General features: G+C 42.0%; 2 protein-coding genes across 2 annotated transcripts; one reads left to right on the forward strand and one right to left on the reverse strand.

Moving 5' to 3' along the window:
* Positions 1 to 6,704: 6,704 nt before the first annotated feature.
* On the reverse strand, positions 6,705 to 7,766 carry LOC135492989 (putative nuclease HARBI1). Its single transcript, XM_064779739.1, has one exon. The coding sequence runs from the start codon at positions 7,764 to 7,766 to the stop codon at positions 6,705 to 6,707; it is 1,062 nt and encodes a 353-aa protein (XP_064635809.1).
* Positions 7,767 to 8,585: 819 nt separating this feature from the next.
* LOC135492990 (uncharacterized) lies at positions 8,586 to 10,621 on the forward strand. The gene is made up of 2 exons (XM_064779740.1): positions 8,586 to 9,050; positions 9,800 to 10,621. Exons 1-2 carry the CDS (start codon positions 8,586 to 8,588, stop codon positions 10,619 to 10,621), a joined length of 1,287 nt encoding a protein of 428 aa, XP_064635810.1.
* Positions 10,622 to 22,886: the final 12,265 nt, after the last annotated feature.

Below are 22,886 nucleotides of genomic sequence, written 5' to 3' on the forward strand. Positions count from 1 at the left end.
AAGATAAGAATCGTACCTTCCATTCCGTCGAATGAGTATCACTATATTGGTTTTGGTTATCGCAAAGGCTATCTACTGGCTATGTCAAGAGACAATGTACTGACTTTCCGATTCAATAAAACCAGTGTTACTTACAACATAGTACATAATGTGTGGCTTTCCCGGCCCAGAGAAGAATTTGGTAACATCAGGCCTTATTGCAGTTATGACAGTATAGTTTTTTTTACTTCGTCATTAAAGAAAGCAGACATTCAATATTTTGATTTTATCAGGGAGAGTTTTGGTCACATTTCCCTTGTTCATAAGGACAAGATGTTCATAAAAACTACTTTGAAAAGATCATTCAGTTACCTTAAGTGGAGAAGAAACTGTTTGTCTCTTGTTGTTGAGGAAAAAATTGCTACATGTACTATAAGTGTAAATCAAAGAGGGCCTAGGGTGTATATAATATACGATGTCATATTTGATAACAGAAAAATTATTTTTAAGAATGGAGTACTAGGAATAAATGGATTACGTGGCTATTATATGTTTTATGTGGAGGTGATTTTCAACTTTTTAATTGGGTTTAGGCATGATTACTATACAGTATCCATTTACAACAAAACAGCAACAACTGTTAATCTGATCAGATTTGTCAGATTTCCATACAAAGTCCAGATGAATATAAAAGGTTATTCTAGAAGCTGGGTGCGCTTCATATATTCGAACTTCCAAGGGTATTATATTGGACTGGATTTTAAACCACTTGTCTGCTGCTTAACGGGCAAGCTTTACAATGGATTCATTAAACATTTCATTAGAACGCTTCGTATAAACTTACCTAGGTATTTGGATCATGATCTAGCAGTAGACTCGTTTGGCAACTTGAATTACTTCCAGAACACTCATCGTAAGATACAAAGTTTGTTTACAAACATTTATGTGTATTCAGTGATAAATTAGACTCATTTTACGCCAGGAAAACTGGTTTAAGGCATTTTGTCCCAATCATTAATAATGCAACCAGAGGAATCTCCGTCACTGGTGGCCAATCCATAAAGCACAATAGTTATTTCATCTAATTAGTGAACAATAAATTGTCAGAAACTGTTTTTAAGGATTATACAAAGTCATCGATTGGCAAACAAAAACAATTTGTCAGTTTTTCTTACAAAAAATCTCTCGCAGCACCCATTCAATTTGTGAATCCAGCAACAGGCGAAAGGTTAATCGAAACCACTAGGGGGTGCATTCACCTGTTTCAAAGTTACCTTTTCAGGGCTTCTAAGGAGGTCATTTTTTAATCCAGAAAAACAACAATCAATGTAAAACGACAATGTCGAAACCCATCATGTTTTATTCTGCAATGAAACTTAGAGGCGATAGGATTTATTATGCGTGTCTCTAGTCCTGCTTGATTAAACTGATTACCACTGAAACAAGCTGCTGAAAAAGTTCAGTGTTCAGTGGACATTACATTAGACAGAATTCTATCACTAGTAGGTTTCATTGCAAGAAAGTGTTTTAGGAAAATTTCATTAATGGAATAAGTTGTGGGTTTAAAATAACAACGCTGTTGATAAGCAGGCTTTATCTCCACTCATAGTATTTTAAAAGTAGCGTAGAACTTGGCCGCTGGGGTTTTTATGCATGCATGTCAGTTTTAACATGTTTAAGCCAGGTCGAAAACACAAACACGTGACCGCCCAAATATGATAGACAACCAGGAAACCGCCGTGGCGATACCGTATAATTAACTGTGCATGGGATGTGGAGCATCGAAAGGAGCATCACTTCACACACATTCAGCAAAAATCGGACAGTTCCTTACTATTTGCTTGGTTTTGCTACTACACGGTTTGCTCCAAGAGGTTGAGAAAAGTTGCATATCGTTCTCATTTTAAAAGTATCCAATCGATTTTGACAATACGCACCTCTAAAAAATCTTCATGTCAAGATCCTTTCATTTAGTCAATATCCAACTGACTTCTGGAAAATAACGCCATTGACGTTGCCAAGTAAATCGCATACAAACTTTGCACACGATAGTGTATTGTGTGATCATCTGCACCGCCTTGCCACGACGTACGAAAAGAACTAACATTTTCCTGCCGTGTGGTGATGCCCCATGGTCTGTTATGGCGCATGGCATTCTACCAGGACTACGATTCCATTACACTGGAGGCATTGCGGCATCAAACGCTTCCTGGTTTTTACGGAGGACGAATACGAAATAGCGCCACCTATGTTTTCTTCATCGGAGATGATACAAAATGTTTTGAAATATTCCACGGGCGATTTCAACCTGCGGTTCACGAATCACGGTCGTTGGTCAGTCAGTCTTCTTGGAATGAACTGCATGGCCTCAAATTAGAGAAATCAAGATACCGAATAGTGATCGGTGATACTAATTTTGATGCTCCATATCAGAAGCACAGTATTAAGCGAATACAAAGTGTTCTGCGGACTGCTGATCGCATTTGAAACAAGGCTGAAAGTCGCTCAAAAGATGGCTGGCAGCCTTTGTTTTTTCTAACTTAGCTGCTGAGGTTTTTGCATTCATGTTAGCCGTGAAGGTCTGAGTCTAATTTTGTTACTAATGAATCCCTCATCTAATAGTATTTCTCCAATTGTGATCAAATAGGAGTTGATTGGTACAATACGGTACAAATATCATTGGAAGATTTCACCTCCTACCTTTAAACTACATCCTCCTAGGGATTATTGGTATTACGACGCAATTTCAGGATACCTGAGAATTTCGAGCAAAAGTGGAGTTTATCAGGCTATCTCTCGATTTTATCATAGTCGTCAACTGTTAAGCTTCCGACTTTTCAGCACATTTAGACACGGCTCTCACTTGCACCTTTTCAGGGACCAGTGCTTGTTCAGAAATTCATTTATTACTTTAATGGGAAAAAAGCCAGGGAGGCTGTTTTATGAGCTTCGTGATATTGTTGGCAAAGGGCATGCATATCGAATGATCCCTCCTCGAACTGATCCATGCTCTCGGATAAATACACGGCTTACGCCACACTACAGTGGCCACAATGTTTTGATTAGTTGTTCTAAAGGACATCGTACTGGAAAACGTTTAACTATTTACACTATCATGTTGGTAAAAAGTACTAAAGAAGCGGTTTTAACAAATGGTGTGACTTTAAACATGTTAAAGAAGAAAATCCCTCCCAGACAAATGGTTTTAGAATTTACCTCGGACAACGATGTGGTCATACAGACCAGAAAGAAAGGGTTTATGGTTTATCGAAGAACCAGGCAATACAAGGGCAAATACAAAAAAGTTAAGAAAACGACAAAATGGCCTGGTAATGAGGCCAACTGGAGTAGGAAACACCAAGCCTACCTTGAATCATATGTCCTAGGAAGTAATGATATACTGGTTGGCTGCAGGGTAAACTGCCAACTACGGACACCTCTAGTACCTTCAATGTCTCCATTTTCCCCGATTGAATTCATATATGCTAGTAAAAGGTTAGGTAGAGAGTATGTGCGCTTTATAGCACCAAATGGGAACTTTCTGTTTTTTCTGTTTCAAAAGAGATTTGAAAATATCAAATATGTGGCTGTTTTTTCTCCAGCTTATTAACAAATATTGCTTCACCCGTTACCACTTTTAAAGTGACATCAGTTTTGGCTGCCATCCTGTGTAAGGTTTTTCTGTATTTTTTTCTCACTAACATTGCGCAGCCAAAGACACCCAGTGAGAAAAAACACCTAGGCAGTATAAACTAAACTGTCAAGTTTTGCCTATAGAATTCTGAATGCAGACGTCTGAAGAGATACATTTCGCATTCAGGCTCCTCGGCCAGCAATGGTATATGCTCCCAAAACTTTAAGTTCCTCAAGCATGTCTAAGGCCAAGATAAATGTTGCCAAACATGTTACCGTTCACCGCTCGCATGGTCGTGGTTCCACCGGATGAAAAATTTCATTATTTCAAAAATTCCAATATTTTCCAAATCCAAATAAAGTCATGACGTTATTCAGGGAGACATCTAACGACTTTTATTCATACAGGCATGTGTCAGGCAATCACCGTCGTCCTCTTTCATGACACTTGGCAACTGGAAGTTGAAGACCCGGATGTTGCTACTAATTGCCGAATTCATGCGGGATTTCGTGTTGCATGTTGTAAGTATTTTCATCATATCGAGCATTAAAACGATGAAAAGTCAAAATACGCGAATGAAGACTAGAATAATGTTTTGATGAATCTCGTAGATGTAATTATACCAAACGATGGCACAAATCTAACACGATATCTTGCGATTTTTTAAGGACCTTGCCGCAGCAGACGTATTCTCGTCATCATGATACATACAGGTCACGTGAACAGGGCTTTGGCGCGTTTTTTAAAGACGTGGCCCTTCCAACATGTCCAATGCTTGGAATTCATTGCAGTTAACGGGGCAACCCTTGTTCGATGTGAACTTGTGGAAACCTTTATGATTGAAAACCTTCACTCGTTGATCAAACATGTATGCTGATAGCCTGGGACTGAAAGTAACATGCCTTTTTAATTTTTTTCAGGTGGGATTCATCATGGCGTGCAACAAACAGGTCGCTGTACGGATAGTTGAACCAGGGGGTAATATCATTATTGCACCATGGACATTCTTACAATTCAATCAGGCTACGTTCATGTATGGCCAGCTGTGGTCAGATATACAGTACTAGATGGCTACGCATACGATGTTAAAGTGACTATGCCGGAAAGGGTTTTGAAACCCTTTAAGGCCCGTACCATCTTTTTATATATCATATATATATTTTTTATATCGATGTTGATGATGCTAAACCTTGAAAATATTGGTCCTTATCATAAAAGTCCTGCAAAGAACAAAGCTCTTAAAAAGAGGTTGCGTACATGATATAGTTGAGCCTAGTCAAGAGTGAGTGGTCCAGTCCTTGTCTTTTAATCCACAAGAAGAATGGTAGCTGCAGGGTGGTTCATGATTACCGTTGTGTTAACCTACTTACGGAGACGGATTATCTTGGCCACGTTAGTTCTTGGGCATAATTGGACATAAAGGCCATAAAAAAAATGTGGGACAATATGAAGGCTAAGGCCAAAAAAGACGTTTCCAAGGAAAAGAAAGCCAGGCATCGCACAGGTGGTGGAGTGATGGAAGAAGAGGACAAAGCCGATGATTCAGCCCACACAGTAGCATCGATATGTAGCGACGTCATAGAGCCTTTAGACAATGATGTTGACGATGATGCAGGGTATCATGTCCCAGGTTGGTAGTGCTACATGCACCATCAATGCACACCGCATCCTACCCTCGCATATTTTATGAACAGCCTAGCCCTGGGCTTATGTTACATGCACGAGTGAAGGTTCGGCTATCCTCAGAGAATTAAATGAAGCCAAATATATCCTAATTATTTTATTTAATGGAGCTGCTTTCACATCAACAAATTACCATACGCCGATGTAAAGAAATAAATGTCCAGGGAATACAAGTCCGGCTTCTTGATGTCCAATTGAATTTCTATTTTAGGATTGTGGCCACGTCACTCAATCCAACCCAAACTTTCCACAATGCCTGGTTATTGTAAAGACGACTTACAATCCAGGGGATTTTCATTCCTTTCAGTCTTGTTGTTAACTGGTTTACATTGAAACCAGTGCAAATGTATAAAAACAAATTTGGTTGGCCTGAAGTAAATTCAGAAATATGAGGGTTGATATCAATAACATTTCCATGCTTTCAGTATAATATTGGCCTTGACATTTTTTCCAGTGAATCGCCATGGAGTGAAACCAACTGCAGCTGTTGGCTCATCGCAATCCCCCAGCGACGCTTCGTTTTTCGATGAAGCTCATAGGCCGTCAACCTCCGCGGAACTGCCGAACTCCCAGTAACTTGAAACTTCAAGTGATCCTGCTACTCCTTCGATCCAACCAATCCTAATTCGTGAGTCAGATTCTGCAGCCAAAGTAACCAAGCGTAAATCTACCCCTGATGAGCCACCGTGCAGTGCATCTGCCTATCAGTCAGTGATGAACATGCAGCAGATAGAGCATGAGCTACAGGTCAAACGTTACAAGCAGCAAATATTCATGCAAGAAACTGAAGAGGAACGCCGCATTGCCGAACACGAACAGCGCATGAAGGTTTGGAAACTGCAGGAGACGTTGCTGACAGATCTCATCAAACGGCAAAGAAACTCACGTGATGGAGATGACTCAAGTACGATTTCGATTTCCCGTGTACTTGCACAGTTGGAGTAAATTGTCAAGAGATGCACCCAAATCGAAACAGGCATAAAATCAAGTCTTGTGTTCGTTATTTCAATAAAGCTAACCAGTCCCTTGGTCGATTCCTAGGACAACCCCCCCCCCCCCCCCCCCCACCCCCACCCCCCAGGATAACCCCGAGGTCAATTCCACTATTTATATGTTCCCAACCTCAAAAATATAAGTCAAGGGTATTATACAGTACGCCTGTGCTGACGCCACCGTCTGATGCCCCTGACCTCTAATTTGGAGGTCGGAAACATAAGTGGAATTGTCCTCGAGGGGGAATTGTCTGGAGGCAATTGTCTGGGGGATCATCACGAAAGGGATGCTACTATATTGATCCAGGTTACCAGGGTGACAGAGGAACCTGTGCAAAGCCTATCACCATGTTCGAGAAATACGAACAGGGGACTGATTAGCTTTCACATGTTTCGTAGTATTTGCCACCTTAGTATTATTGAAAATACTGCTGGACGATTGCTTGCCTCACAGCATTTCCCAGCAAATCATTCCCTTCAATAGCAAGTTCTTCATCAATTGGCTCCGGAGCATCTCTGTCGAAGTCGGGTTCGGCGAGGTCGACTGCAATGTTGTGCAACACGGCTGTTGCAGTGATGATCAACATAGCTGTGTCCAGTTTAACACGAACGCCTGTTCGTAGGCATGGAAAGCGGCGTTTCCAAACTCCAAACATGCGTTCCACAACACTACGGGTGCGTTTCTGTGCAGTGTTGTAACTGGTTTCTGCGTGACCATGTGGATTTCGGAAAGGAGTCATGAGAAATGACCTGCAAGGGTATCCGGAATCTCCAAGTAACAGACCGTTAAATTCATCATTTTCAAAACGGGCACAAACCATACTGTTATCCAAAATACGCGAATCGTGCGTGGAGCCAGGCCACCTTGCTACAATGTTAATGAACTTCATGTCTGCATCGGCTATTCCCTGCACGTTCAGAGACATGAAACCTTTACGGCATCTGTAGATTTCTCTGTTCGCCACACTTGGAGCCTGGATGGGTACATGTGTTCCATCAATGCACCCCAAGACACGTGGAAAGCTGTTTTTTTCGAAGAACTTGTGATGCATCATTATGGCATCATTGTCATTCGGGATTCGGATGTAATTTCTCGCTTTTCTAGCAATGGCTAGGGATACTTTGGCAACTATCCGACTCGCTGCTGGTTGCGAAACATTGTTAGGGTCACCACAAACGATCTGAAATGTTCCCGTGGCGTAGAAACGTAGGGCCACTTGTAGCTGAATAACCGGCGGAATCGGGTGTCCTCGATTATTCTGAGCAGGGGGGATTTCATCGGCGATGATGTTCAGCACATAATTGAATCCTGCTTTAGTGAACCGGTACCGTTTTCGGAAATTTTCGTCATTTAGTTCATGAATATCGTCCCGATACTGTCCACGCGGTTGCCTCACCACCACTCTTTGGTCTATCCTGGGTTGATAAACAGCCCGCACACGATTTAACGCAGCAATTCTTTGAAGAAAGTCACCCATCTTCTCGGCTGTCTGTGCACAAGTGACAGAAATCAGCCTGTAAGGAACACTTTTAGGATACCCCAAGGGTATCCTAACGATTTAAGGTGGAGATGAGCCCAAAGTTAGGAATTCCTTATCCTAAAAAACCTTCTAGAAATGGGTCAACCTTTGCATTAGGAGAGGATTTTCAGGTATACCTTTGGCGGTATTTTAGGATGCTTCTAGAATAGAAAATGGTGAAGGTGTCACTAAAAGGGCCGTTTTAGGGCCACCTTACGCTTTTAGGAGTCTTCTAGAATACGGGCCACTGTCTTCTCCCACTTAACCGAGCGCCAGGAAAATGGCTCGAAAATGACTAAGTCCAGAAACATGGCAGTCTGTAGTATTTTACGGGTGGGCTGCAAACATTCAATATGACAGCCAATTATAGTGACCAATGGATATAGGAAGACAACCTTGTAAATGTTGTCAATTCAATAACGCCTGGTCGTGGCCAGGGCCAGTAATCCCTGTAGTCAGGGTGATGATTATTGAAGTTACGTAAGTCTATTACAAGTCCATGTAAATGGTTGACCGATCCAGAGTCTTTTAAATGAATTTATTTTATCCAATCGATTATGGAATCGTTTTCTTGAGGGGAAAATCCAATAAAGGGAACTTTCGTGTCAAATGTCACAATTGTTTCTGCCATCTTGCTTTGACCACGTTCTTCTGGTAATGGCCGCTGTACACGGTCAATCATTTTCATCAAACTTTTTCATCAATCTTTTTGGTCAAATTTGTATGTAGAGGGTCCCGCCATACACGGTCAATCATTTTCATCCAATCATTCACAAAATGGCTCCCGTGCAGTCAAGACTGCTTGTGGCCGTTGTTGCGGCAGCTGCCGTTGCTGCTATGGCAGTAGCCATGGCCGCATTGAAGAAGAAACGACGACGACGACGCCGATATTGGACACGGCCATGGATCCTTCGAAGAGCATCCAAAGGGGCATATGCCATGCTAAACGAGGAGCTCAGGCTGGAAGACCCCGCTTCTTACAAAAACTATCTGCGTATGGATGAAGAGATATTTGCTGATCTCGTTGATAGAGTCACTCCATACGTTTATAGGTCAGACACCAATATGCGCCAGGCAATCACTCCTGCCGAACGTTTAGCGGTGACGTTGCGTTTCTTGGCAACTGGAGAAACATTCCAAAGTCTAGAGTTCTCAACAAGGATTAGCGCCTGCACGATAGGTAGAATTGTTCCAGAGATGTGCGATGCCCTCTACACGGTTTTGAAAGGCGATTTCATAAAGGTAATACGAACACTATGAAAATGACACTGCAATGTTTTCCTTTTAATCATTTTTTATTTCTTGCTGTAGCTGACTTTACAATAACAAAATACTTAAATGCACAATCATTCAGTACTGTAAAATGTTTGCATCATGGCATTACCTAGAATATCAGCGGTGTTCCCCATGCTACATGCATTTGAAGTTGTTACATTTGGAAAATCTTTACGACTAGGCAGACCGTTATACGTCATGATGGAACACTGCTGGTTGTAACCATGTTTTCCAGGAGGAACTGTTGCATTATTAATGTGCTGCGGAGGGACTCTTCTAGTCAACTGAGTATTTCTGCCCAACTCAGACTCTTGCGCATCAAGAAGCGCCATGTTTATTTTCCTTTTTGCACTTTGCCTTATGTCAGCATGCTGCAGGCTGCGCATTTCGCAAGCCACAAATTTACCAAAAATATCAAATTGGTCCTCGTTCTGCGTTGGTGTACTAGTGCTTTCATTCATGTTTGCTGACAACAGCATCTTTCAATTCAGTCAAAGCATCAGCTGCTGTGTGCAACATCGACTCCTCTACAGAACGACTCTTTTTCGCCCTTGGTTTAGGTCTACTCGGTTCCTAGGATGTGCACGGTTTTGCTGAGTATCATACCGATGGCGTTCCAGGACGTGGTGATTCATCATGCAACTCTTGGTCGGAGTCGTCATTAGCAGAGGAGTCCTGAAAGTGGAGGTTAACATTGCAACTTTTCCTTTTTTCAGATGCCAGCGAACGCACAAGAGTGGCTTCAGGTTTCTAGAGATTTTGAGTACAGATGGAATCTATCCCACTGTCTTGGAGCTATCGACGGCAAACATGTGACTTTTCGCCCACCTCTGAAGTGTGGATCGTACTTTTTCAACTACAAGAATACCCATAGTTTGATTCTATTCGCTTTGGTTGATGCAGACTATAAATTTCTTATGATTGACGCAGGGACAAATGGCCGTGTGGGAGATGGGGGTGTTTTTGCTAAAAGTGACCTAAACAAGGCTATAGTAGACGGAAGTATAGATTTTCCAGATGCTGAACCCCTGAAATATTGTACCGCCCCAATTCCTTATTTTTTGGTAGGAGACGATGCATTCCCTCTGCATACTTACATGATGAAACCGTACCCGTTCCGAAACCTTGATATTGACCACAGAATTTTTAACTACAGGCTGAGCAGGGCGAGACGCGTTGTTGAGAATGCGTTTGGGATTCTGGCAAATCGCTTCAGAGTCCTTCTTGCACCGATGTTATTATCACCCGATAAGGTAGAGAGAGTAATCCTTGCTACATGCGCCCTTCACAACTATCTCCGCACGAGGAGCCCTGCTCGGTACTTCCCTCCTAGTTCCATGGATAGAGAAGACACGAGCAGAGGCCAGGTAACAGATGGTGATTGGAGAGAGGTGAGAAAGTCGGAAGTAGCATATGAACGCATCTCATCTCAAGCTGGCAACAGGTCTACAAATGCGGCTCAGGCTCAGAGAGACTACCTTTGCTCCTATGTCAATAATATTGGTCGAGTATCGTGGCAAGGTAAATTTGCAGCGTAGAATGAGGCAGCCATTCTTGTATAACTGTGTGTGTACAGTCAGTGAATAATTCTGTTGTAGTCAGAGAAATAAAATGATGTTAAGAATTAATTACCTTGTCAAGTGTATCATTGCAATCTGTGCCTCTCGACATTGAGCAAGAACTGGGCCTCGCCTCTACGTGGTCCTTAAGAAAGAGCAGCTTCTGGAACCACCATACGGTTGGCTTGTGCACATCCTTTGCCGCAGCACCACTTCTTTTGGTCTTGTTTATCTTCTCCATTTCCCTAGCAAAGTTGCTGCGTAGCCCGTTCATTTTTTTCTTCACGTCATCAACCGTGCAGTCACTCTTTTCCTTGCAGACATCCTCAAGTACCTCTTGGTAGGCCAGTTCCTTCTTAACGCGATTGTGGTACAGGGCATCTTTGGTGTTGTATAGGATTGGGTGGGCCCTATACGACTCTATCATGATTTCCACTGCCCTCTGCGTCCAGCCCATGTTGTCGTCTATGAGAGGCAAACTGTGGAATCTAGGCCTTGCATTACAAACCCGTCAAATTGCATAACCACCGTCATCATGAAGGAGGAATGGACGATCATTGATTTCGGTGAACCCACGAACAATTCAATTCAATAGGGTTAATTGTTCAATAAATATCCATGCCCGCTGTACACGGTCAAATTTTATCAATTCGTCATTCAAAAATAGGACCGGCTCTATTCCATCAATCTTTGATTGATGGAAAATATTTCATCCAATTTCCCACCATACACGATCAATCTTTTCGGTCAAATTTTTTTCATCCAATTTTGAGGGATCGTGTACAGCGGGCATAAGATGCACGCAATCCGATGGAGTTTGTGGGTAGGCCTAGCAGGCACCATGATGATCTTAACGTATGGAATGGAGTATGGAAATGATGTTGACAGCCCTGACCCTGATACCACTACTGATGATGATGATGTAGATGATGCTAACCAAGCTGTACCGGGTGCACGTAGGCACCAGAAAAGCTACAGTCTCAATCAGAAGATTGACCTTATCGAGACATACCAATTGGAGCATGCTATAGGATTACGTCATGCTGAAACTGCGACATCCTGTGCTAGACACCACCGCATAGCACCGCAGACATTTAGACGTTCGATAAGCACACAGGATGACTTGTTTGCCCTCAGAGATAAATCAACTCAAGACCATAGAAGACGGAGGAGACAACGGCAACACGGAACTGATCCACAAGGTAGTTTTTCTTCAAGCATTCTATTCCTCGCTAAATGAATTTCCTTCTTTGTTGGCCTATACTGACTGGAATAAGTCCGCTTCTGTGTCATGGACGGAAGAATAAGTCGCATGATACATCAAAGCGACTGACCCTGACCATGCCTTTAACAATCAGTATTATTGTTCCAGGGACCTTTATTCTTAGGACTAACATTTCGTTCATACCAGTGGTCATCACCAATCAATATTTCCAAAGATGTTAAACGTGTTAGCTTTTTTATTTCAGCACAGTGGCCCGAAATGGAAAACAATTTGAACACCTGGTTCCTTGAGTGCCGAAGACTTGGTTTCCCTGTTTCCGTTGAGGATATTAAAGGGCAAGCTGGAAGAGAATTTCGGCAATGGTGGGCAGAGCTTCCGAACGAAACGAAGGCCAAAAGACAAGAACAGAGACCCCTGCTATACCTTTTCCATGCATCTGCACATTGGCTTAGCAACTTTATGGAAAGGTGAGCTTTATTCCGCTGTTGCATGGATCGGCCTTAACGTATGGATTGTATTCGGTGAATTTTAACAATATGCAAATTCCATTTCAGGAAACAAATCAGCTATCGAAGGAAGACCAACGATTCAAGGGGGTTACCTGACAACGCCCAGGCTTTAGTTGCCGACTACCGGGGAGATTTTGCCGACCTCATCAGAGACGCTGATTTTGATGTCATCATGAACATGAATGAGACGTTCGTGTTGTTTGATATGGTGCCAAGATCAACAATGGAAGTAAATCCCGTTTGGATAATAAAATTGATTGGTAAATTAATAAGTAAATCTGTTCTTTAATTCATTCGTTGACAGCAAGACTTCTTTATTGGGACATTCTGCAGACCCATGAAGCTGGCTTTATCATAGACACTAGATTATAAATTTCTGGTCAACCAACACTATAGGCATACAACGAGGACGCTAGTTGTATTGTATTCATTCATTCAGTACAGGACTACCCCATGTCAATGTTCATGTCTTTTATCCACTTACGTGGAAGACATTGGCATTGCCCACGAAAAGGGAGTCAATGATCAGCTGTGGCTGTTCTTTCTAATGTTCGCCTGCCACCAGTAAAATTGGCCTATTCATTTGGACTCAGTCATTTTACGATTCACCCGCGCTCGGTTAAGTGGGAGAAGACAGTATACCTTTTGTACAGGTGTATGGCAAGCAGAGTGTCCAGTAATTAAAAAAAACTAGATTTATTCAAAGAAACCTGTTTTTTTACCTAATGAACTAAGTTTATTTGGAAAAAATATAAGTTTTTTTAAAACAACCTTGTTTATTTGCTAATAAAGCGAGTTTCTTTTTTTACTTTCTTTCATAATAAAGTAGGTTTTTTAACATCAACTAACATTTTATGCTAAAAAACCTGGTTTTTTACCTAAAAAACTTGTTTTTTTACCACATAATCGTATAAAATATAAGTTTATGTACAGAAATGTCCATTTATTCAATAAAACAAGGTTTATTACCAAAACAACCTAGTTTATTTAAAAAAACTAAGTTTATTACTAATAAACCTAGTTTTTTTTTTTAAAACTGGTTTATTAGAAAACTTACATTTTTAAACCTCGATCCTACCTACATTGAGTTATCTGGGATGAGGTTAGGGTCTCACTAACTAGTTTACAGAGTGCAGTGCAGTGCAGCATTACAAAGCTTTCCCATGTATGAATGCGGTGATCAGGATGACTAGGAACGAGGTTCAATAGTGATACCGGATTGTATGCTACATGTGCTACCGCTAGCGCAAGAATCGCACTGGCTACAGGGCAGTAGTACCACGAGGTGCCGAGGTTGCCCATCCTCGTCCCGATAACATCGCGGATTTGTGTACATGGGGCGAGGTAGAAAATACAAGTTTCTCGATAGAAAGTAGGTTTTTGCACGCCGTTTGTCCAGTTATTCAAAACAACCTACATTTTTACAATAAAACCAGGTTTTATTGCAAAAAACTAAGTTGTTTTGTATAAAACCAAGTTTTTACGTAAAAAGGTAGGTTTATTAGCCATTTGTCCAGGTATTGTTAATAAACCAAGATTATTTTCTATAAAACTAAGTTTATTACCACTGGATGAAAAACTTATATTTTAGGGAATAAAACCAAGTTTATTTGTTAAACTTGACATTTGTGGATATAAACAAGGTTTATTAGGTAAAAACTTGGTTTCATTAAAGAAACTCGGTTTATTAGCTAATAAACAAGGTTGTTTTAAAAAACTATATTTTTTCCAAATAAACTTAGTTTATTTGGTAAAAAAACAGGTTTTTTGAATAAAACTATTTTTTTTAATTACTGGACACTCCGCTTGCCATACAGGTGCCCTTCAACCGGCTAAATAGTGTATACACGATAAGTTCGATCGCCGGTAAGTTACTTTTAGATTTATACTGTAAATTGATTGACCATGCGATACAGTACAAAGTCTTAATTAGACAAGTCGAGACAACATGTAAATAGGCCGTACTACAATCCACTAAACAGTCGGTCGAAACGATGAAAACTGTGGAAAAAAACGACTGTCACTGCTGACTATTTTCGGTGAATGACTTCTTAATGGGATAACGAAGCCTCACTATTGTCGTTTAGTTGGTTGGAGCGTCTGAGGCTTGTTCCTCTTGTTTTAGGTCAATGTGTCGGCTTCAGTGTCCCAAATCATTCCGTGTGCGGGAACCTTAGGTTTGGGGTCATCAATGTTGTCAGCTTGTGCCCTCTGGCGGATGGTTGTATCGTTCGAGGTCCAAGCGCGTAATTTGAGGCCTGCGTCATCCATCATTTCGTTGGCTTTCTCATTGTACGTCATGGCATCCGTTGGTTGAATACTGGCGTATATGTTGTCCATGTACGTGTTTTCTTGTATGTCTGCTGCTAGCGGTGTGTCATAGGAGTCACGGTGTGTCTTTATCATCGCCAACAGCATAAATGGTGATGATACTGTCCCGAATGGTACCACTTGAAATTGGAGCGTGCGGAATCTACTCTCGGGGTCATCAGGGTCTCCCAACCATAGGAATTTGGTGAACATCCGATCAGCTTCAGCTAGTTTGTCATGGAGAAATGCTTTCTGTATGTCGCTACTTAATCCTACAGGGTGTAGCCGAAATCTAAGCAGGATTCTGCCCAGGTCATTCAGTAGATTCGGGCCTGGTTCTAGGCAGTCATTCAGACTTGGTCTTCTAGCTGCTCGGCACGATGCGTCATATACAATCCGAATGGGCGTGGTTGGTGAATCCTTTTTTACTGAATGATGGGGTAGATAGTGACCGCAGGTGGCGTCTTCGTCAGGCACCTCGCGTATGAACTGGCGGTGGAGTTGGTCAACTATGATGTCATTGTACGTACGTCGCATGTTACCGTCGAGTTTTCTGACTATGGCTCTTTTCCTTGCGCATGTGACGTCATAATTCGATGGCAATTCCGGATGGCTTTCTTTCCATGGGAGGCTGGCTATGTATTGTCCGTTTTCATTGCGCTTCAAGCTTGTGCCCTGGCAACGTTTCAAAAAGTCCTGACCAGGGTCTAAATCGTCCTCATCTGTCTTGATACCTATTGTCTCTAGTTCCCAAAATGCATTGGCGATTTTGTATTCAATGGTGTGATCAGCTATACCACTTAGAATAGTGACGAGTGCGGGGGCTGGCAGAGTCATTGCGTTGTGTGTTTGCGGGGGTCGGACCTGAAAGCAAATAACCGAACTTGGAGGACACTGCGGTGGGTGCGATCATGTTATCCGGCGGGCGGATGATTTCGTCACCAACTACAGACCAATAATGGTCGGCTCCAATGAGAACGTTTATGTCCATAGTTGAGTGCGGGTTTTTGACCAATTCGTTACGGACGGGCGCAATATGCGGCATGTTAGGAATCTCGGAGTTGGGCGTTTTCACAGGCGTCGAGATTGTATCAACAATGAGCAATGTTAGATTTAGGCCGGGGCCTTTCGTCGCTGTGTTTAGATTGATTACTGTTTTCGGGATCTGGCGAACAGTGTCTGTTTTCCCACCGAAAGCTGTCAGGTTGATGATCTCTTTTCCAGGGTCGTTGGCGCCTAATTTCGTCGCTGACTGTGTGGTTATGAACAAACGCATGGCACATTCGATTTAGGGGGTGCGGTGATTGCATCTTGATGGCGTTTTGCGAATCGTATGTAGAATGCGTGCCTTTCTTGGATTCTCGAAGAATAGTCTTCATCTTCGACAACCACTTCTTGGAGTGTTTCATCTTTGGTCAGGGCTTGTATATCGGCGTCAATGCGTTGGACTTGTTTTAGCTAATTAGGCAATAGGCTGGCCTTGGCGAAATTCGTATCAATCTTTTCGGCCACGTTTGCGAGTTCGCGGATAACCTCAACTTTGATTTCTTCACAGAGATCGTCCATCACTTTCAGAATCTTTGTTATGGCAGCTCGTTTGCCGCCTCTCTCTTGGGTAAACCGTTTGATTCTCTCTTCGTCGCTCATCTTGGAATCAGCTTAGCGGGTTGATCCTGGTCACCGCATCAAGTGTCGCGTGTGAAGATTCCAGGTGAGTGTTGCATGCGGGGACGTGTACTTGAATAATGGCCGACTGGACACCTTGAGTTTCTAACTATAACTAAACTTTAATACTAACAACAAAACACATGCATGTCACAAGATACAGAAAAAGGTAAACTATACTATGATCGGTCAATAGGATATTCAGGTAGGCGGGGCCTACATTCCAGGATGCGGCTTGCATCTCTTATCATCAGTTCCGACACACTCAAATGGAACATGTCGCCGAAGTTTCGTTTCTCTCAAGAGCAGGATGTGCTGTCGCTGTAAAACCATTTCAATAAGAACCGAAGAATCACCGGAATCAGTGAGAAGTAATCGCGAAAAATGACGCAAAAAAGGATTAAGAGTGAATCACCTATACTGACTACAAAAAAATTGTATCTTAAAGTGTCATGCACATAGCCATTTACACCAGGCCCTGGAAGGCCAAGAAATGTTCGCGCAGGATTCGATTGTCATTACAAGTCACATTATCATCTCTTATCTTGTCATCTCTTATCATCAGTTCCGACACACTCAAATGGAACATGTTGCCGAAGTTTCGTTTCTCTCAAGAGCAGGATGTGCTGTCGCTGTAAAACCATTTCAATAAGAACCGAAGAATCACCGGAATCAGTGAGAAGTAATCGCGAAAAATGACGCAAAAAAGGATTAAGAGTGAATCACCAATACTGACTACAAAAAAATTGTATCTTAAAGTGTCATGCACATAGCCGTTTACACCAGGCCCTGGAAGGCTAAGAAATGTTCGCGCAGGATTCGATTGTCATTACAAGTCACATTAAAACATTAAATAAGTCAGTTAAAAAGCCTAGTACTGGTCTTTCCTGGATCAGTGTCACCCAAATGAACATGTTACGTTTACCGGGAATTCATGTATGCTTTTTAACCCAACTAACGTTATTTCTTCGCGGTAAACGTAACGACGTCATTGTCGTTACCGTTGTCGTTTCTCGTTCGAGTTCTTAGCTCTAAAGAAACCTTCCCTACTCATGTGATAGCCCTTTCTAGGTTCTATATGGATTTTGATAAATTGAACTGAATTGAATTGAAATTGAATTGTTACTTTTGTACCCCAGAGTTAAAACTTAGTGTAAAGTCATGGAATAGCATAGACAAGAGAGCTGATGTGCACAAAATGAGGAGCTGGTACCGAAGTGAGGCATCCTGTCTGTTACAGGAAGTTGTGTTTCGACTAGAGATCCAGGCATATATATAGATTGCTAAAGGCTCCGTTTAAATACAATTGCTCATATCAGTTGGCTGATCAATGTCCCGGTTATCGATATTGAATTCGACAACTCTGTTTCAAGTTTAATTCTGAAATACCCTTAACATACAAACAAATTCACTGATGCTATGATATATATTGACTATGAATATAGGAATTTTCTCTTAGTTGATTTTTAAAACAGTCACTAGTCCTAATAAATAGAGAAATTCTGTAGAAATTTTTCAAAGATTGTAATACCGGTGTAAAAGTAAAAAGTGTCCCCCCTGGAAAAAGTGTCCGGCCCTATTGTATTCTGCAATATGGTTCTATAGAGACCCTGACCGTCAATAGCTCAGAGATTGAAGCTCATAATAGAATCCTTTGTTCCCGGACATTTTATCCTAGGACATTTTAAACTTCTACACCGGGTTCTTCATACAGACAAAACGTTTTCAATCATACATTTAAAAACCTTTAAAAGGTCTGTTTTCATTGATAATTTTGCGTACATACTAATCTGGGGCCTTATTCATGAAGCCTTCTCAGGCCTTAGTAAGCGTTTACGTACTCGTAGGTCGTTCTTAGCGAGTTGCGTCATATTCATGAAGCACTCGTAACTTCAATCGATTTCGTAAGTCGTTACTAGTGTTACGTGGGGTGTTTTTTGACTTCGTAGCGTTTTCTTAGACAGTTGGCGACACTTTTACATGCAGCGATCATGGCAGCGGCGTTGATCTGTTTAGATGTAGAAGCCTGACGGGCTTTACGAAGGCAGCGTGTGTTTAGAGACCGATTGCAGCCTCTTGACGTCTATGATGCATTAGATTTGTATCAGCGCTACCGGATGACTAGACCAGTCCTTCTCGAAGTCATCGACCTGTTGGAGGACGAAATTGCCCCGGACACCTTGCGCTCACATGCCGTACCAGCATCTCTCCAAGTTTGCGTTGCGCTCCGATTTTTCGCTACCGAAAGTTTGCAGTTTGTAGCCTGCCTCATGACACCAGTTTCCCGCCTGGCGGATGCAGCCGACAGACGATACAACGTTCACCACAGCCGAGTTCGAAGTATCATTGAACGTACGTTGGGAAGATGGAAAAATCGATGGAGGCTCGGTTCATCACCGTTTTCATTTTGGTAGCCTTCTGCTTTGCCCTCGACTTCAAGACATCCCATTTGTGATGAACCGCTTTGGTAGTCCTTAGGACTTACACTGTTGATTTTTCTTGTTATTTCTGTCCACCTGTCGGCCTTCCTCTCAAGTGTTACGACATCGGAAAATTTGTGGTTAATCACGGCCCAATTCAATTCGACTAGATCAACTAACTTCATAATTTCACTTGGCGAGAAATTGGCCTTCCGGCGATTCCCCTTTGCCTCCTCACATTGCTGGCTAACGGTCTTGCTCCTCGATTTCTGACTCTCCATGTTAACAGTGTGACAAATATCTCCAAAACGACGTAAGCTAGTCCAGTCACTGTATAAATATTCGTTTTATACAATGAGGTCGTGCGAAAGTGGATTACATAACACATCCATGACTCTTCAGCTCAAGCGCGTTCAAGCCTATAGGGTGTTACGAGAGGTTTAGTAAGTAACGCGGTAGTCATACGTTAATAATGCTTTGTGAATAATACGAAGTGGCTTACTAGGCTGTTACTAAAGTCTTACTAAGAGCCACGTAAATCGTTCTTAAGCTAGATTGACATTTATACGTTTTATAGTCCGTATATCGTATGCGTTTAACGCATCCGTCCAACGAAAATTTTTCAACACATGCTTAACCATTTGCGCATTCACATATCTCCGACAACTGCATAAAACGGGTGCGTTTAAGCGCATACGTTGGTCGAATCCAACGCATCCGTGCTGTCAGGTACGTGAACGGATAGAAATTCCTTTGAAATGACGTCATTTTGATACATACTGCCAGCCTCTCCCTTGGGCAGATCACTTCCCTTGTTCTGCTGTGTTTTTGTATGTCGGCGGCAATGTAGTGTAGTACCTCGGCTAATTGATCATGATTAAGTCGAAAGTATTTCACAAACTTGTCCTCGTCACTTTCCAGGTCAATTGCAACAAGAGTGTGGTAGTCTCCATGGGATTTTCTTTTTTTTAATATATCATGTACCCAGAACCGTCTTTTCCTCTTCCTGGCCTTGACAGTTTCATATGCAAGTGCACAGACCAACATATCGACATCTTCGTCGGAAGATTCCATATTGACGAATGACCTGACGGATCCGTTTTGCCCTTAATAAAGCGCTCGATATTACGTATAAATGTGTATCGGAAACTCGGATGCTGGAAATGGAAACGTATCACGCATCCCGTTTCAACGTATACATGTAAATCTAGCTTTAGTGACAAAGTTACGAAGGCTTCATGAATACGGTCCCTGATACATAACCAATTCAACAACAATACAAAATGTTCTTTTCATGTGTGAAAAATCGAGTGAATAAGGCATGTTACCAATGGATGCAGTTCTTCACAAAAAATAAATTTAGCCACAAAAGCACAATTGTGGTACGAACTAAAGCTTCAAGGACAGCTAGATTTCACAAATTATCGATCCTTACGTCATTCCCATTTCGCTGTTGAGTTCATAGCCCTAGAACTCTGGGGCCTTATTCATGAAGCCTTCTTAGGCCTTAGTAAGCGTTTACGTACTCGTAGGTCGTTCTTAGCGAGTTGCGTCATATTCATGAAGCACTCGTAACTTCAATCGATTTCGTAAGTCGTTACTAGTGTTACGTGGGGTGTTTTCGGCTTCGTAGCGTTTTCTTAGACAGTTGGCGACACTTTTACATGCAGCGATCATGGCAGCGGCGTTGATCTTGTTAGATGTAGAAGCCAGACGGGCTTTACGAAGGCAGCGTGTGTTTAGAGACCGATTGCAGCCTCTTGACGTCTATGATGCATTAGATTTGTATCAGCGTTCTCATGATATGAAATTCACAAATATCGTTGCCCGATGGCCAGGTGCCACACACGATGCGTTTATTTGGTCAAACTGCAACTTGAAAGTAAATATGGAACGTGGACTACTTAATGATGAAGGATGCCTACTAGGTGACAGTGCCTATCCACTCAGACCCTGCCTCATGACACCAGTTTCCCGCCCGGCAGATGCAGCCGACAGACGATACAACGTTCACCACAGGCGAGTTCGAAGTATCATTGAACGTACGTTTGGAAGATGGAAAAATCGATGGAGGCTCGGTTCATCACCGTTTTCCTTTTGGTAGCCTTCTGCTTTGCCCTCGACTTCAAGACATCCCATTTGTGATGAACCGCTTTGGTAGTCCTTAGGACTTACACTGTTGATTTTTCTTGTTATTTCTGTCCACCTGTCGGCCTTCCTCTCAAGTGTTACGGCATCGGAAAATTTGTGGTTAATCACGGCCCAATTCAATTCGACTAGATCAACTAACTTCATAATTTCACTTGGCGAGAAATTGGCCTTCCGGCGATTCCCCTTTGCCTCCTCACATTGCTGGCTAACGGTCTTGCTCCTCGATTTCTGACTCTCTATGTTAACAGTGTGACCAAGGAGGATACCGCGGTGACGTCACGGCTTTTCCAAGATGGCGCTGCATATTGTAAACCAACTCGATCCACGGCCAAGGGAAAATCAAGTCATCAAAAAAGTTAGATTTTTCGCATCAAATCAGAGTTATTAGTACTTTTCTGCTATGCAATAAGTCTTCAGGCAATAAGCTATCATTTGAATAATGAAAAGTGCTGTTTTGATGGGGAAAAATAGGGTTTTTTAAACCAAATAGCCGGGCACCGATCTTCCAAAATTAGCGATGGTTTCAAAACAGTCTCCCAGATATGGGGCAATCTCTTCATTATCATAATGGGATTTGGAGGCATGTTTACAGATTTTACAAGTTCGAGACCTGTAGGACCTAAAACTCGGATAGATCCCCATAGATCCCCTCTATTTGTCGAGTTAGCGCCCCTGTAAGATCATGCATTTTCGGACACTAGAACGAAATCTTCCTGCGGATATCGCGGTTTCGGTGATGATTTAAGGAGAAATTGACTGTTCTTAGAGTTTTATGGGACAGAAATGAGTTCATACTTCATGAATACATGAATATATTATGATATGGGCGGGCTTCTAAGTCAAAACAATAACAAACTCAACTGCATCTCTACTGTATATTGCGTAGTGCATTGCCTAGTGTATTTCGTAGTGTATTTTAGCGGAGACATTATTTCCGCATTTTGGCCACGCCAAACGTCTTTTTTATTCGTGGAAGTTAATCTGCTCTGTAAATTTTATTTTACACAGAAAGAATCCATACGTATTGCAATGTTTCATGTCTATTGGTGTTTTTGTGTACAGGAGCGCACCAGACAGTGAGACGTGGAGATGTGTTCAGTGCTGGTGCTGTCAGTAGACTGAATCTGAATGGCCATAGCGATCAGTAATATGGGTCGGGATCACGTGATGTGACGTCACCGCGGTATCCTCCTTGCAGTGTGACAAATATCTCCAAAACGACGTAAGCTAGTCCAGTCAAATATTCGTTTTAGACAATGAGGTCGTGCGCAAGTGGATTACATAACAAATCCATGACTGTTCAGCTCAAGCGCGTTCACGCATATAGGGTGTTACGAGAGGCTTAGTAAGTAACGCGGTAGTAATACGTTAATAATGCTTTGTGAATAATACGTAGTGGCTTACTAGGCTGTTACTAAAGTCTTACTAAGAGCCACGTAAATCGTTCTTAGTGACAAAGTTACGAAAGCTTCATGAATACGGTCCCTGTATTCTGCCTGTGATCATCTTTATCTACCAATTTGCAGTCCGACATGTTGTATATGCCCAGCTGTTTCAACATCCTCGGGTTTGTCTGACTTTGTGCTCAACTTATCGTATAAATTGTAGGCCCATATGGCCCCTTGTCGAATGAGTTTTCAACAACGGAACTCGTTTGAGAAATTGGTTCACAACCTGTTTTAGAATACATGTAGTTGTCGAGGAAGTCCATCCAGGGACAGAGTATGAGTTGAAAGACATCGGTAGGATATGATGTAGGGTTGAATGGGGTAATTGTAGCCCCGGTTTATATGTAGCCCCTGCACTGTTTGATGTATGGGGATTTCAATCAATGTTAATCAATTAATTGTAGCAGGGGCTACAATAAAACCGGGGCTACAATTACCCCAGTCTACCCTATCTATAGCCTGTTTGAATTTTCTTCTGATTCGACTCTGCACCTAATCAAAGAACATTACACAATA

This window comes from Lineus longissimus, chromosome 8 (assembly GCF_910592395.1).
Source record: "Lineus longissimus chromosome 8, tnLinLong1.2, whole genome shotgun sequence".
NCBI lineage: Eukaryota > Metazoa > Nemertea > Pilidiophora > Heteronemertea > Lineidae > Lineus > Lineus longissimus.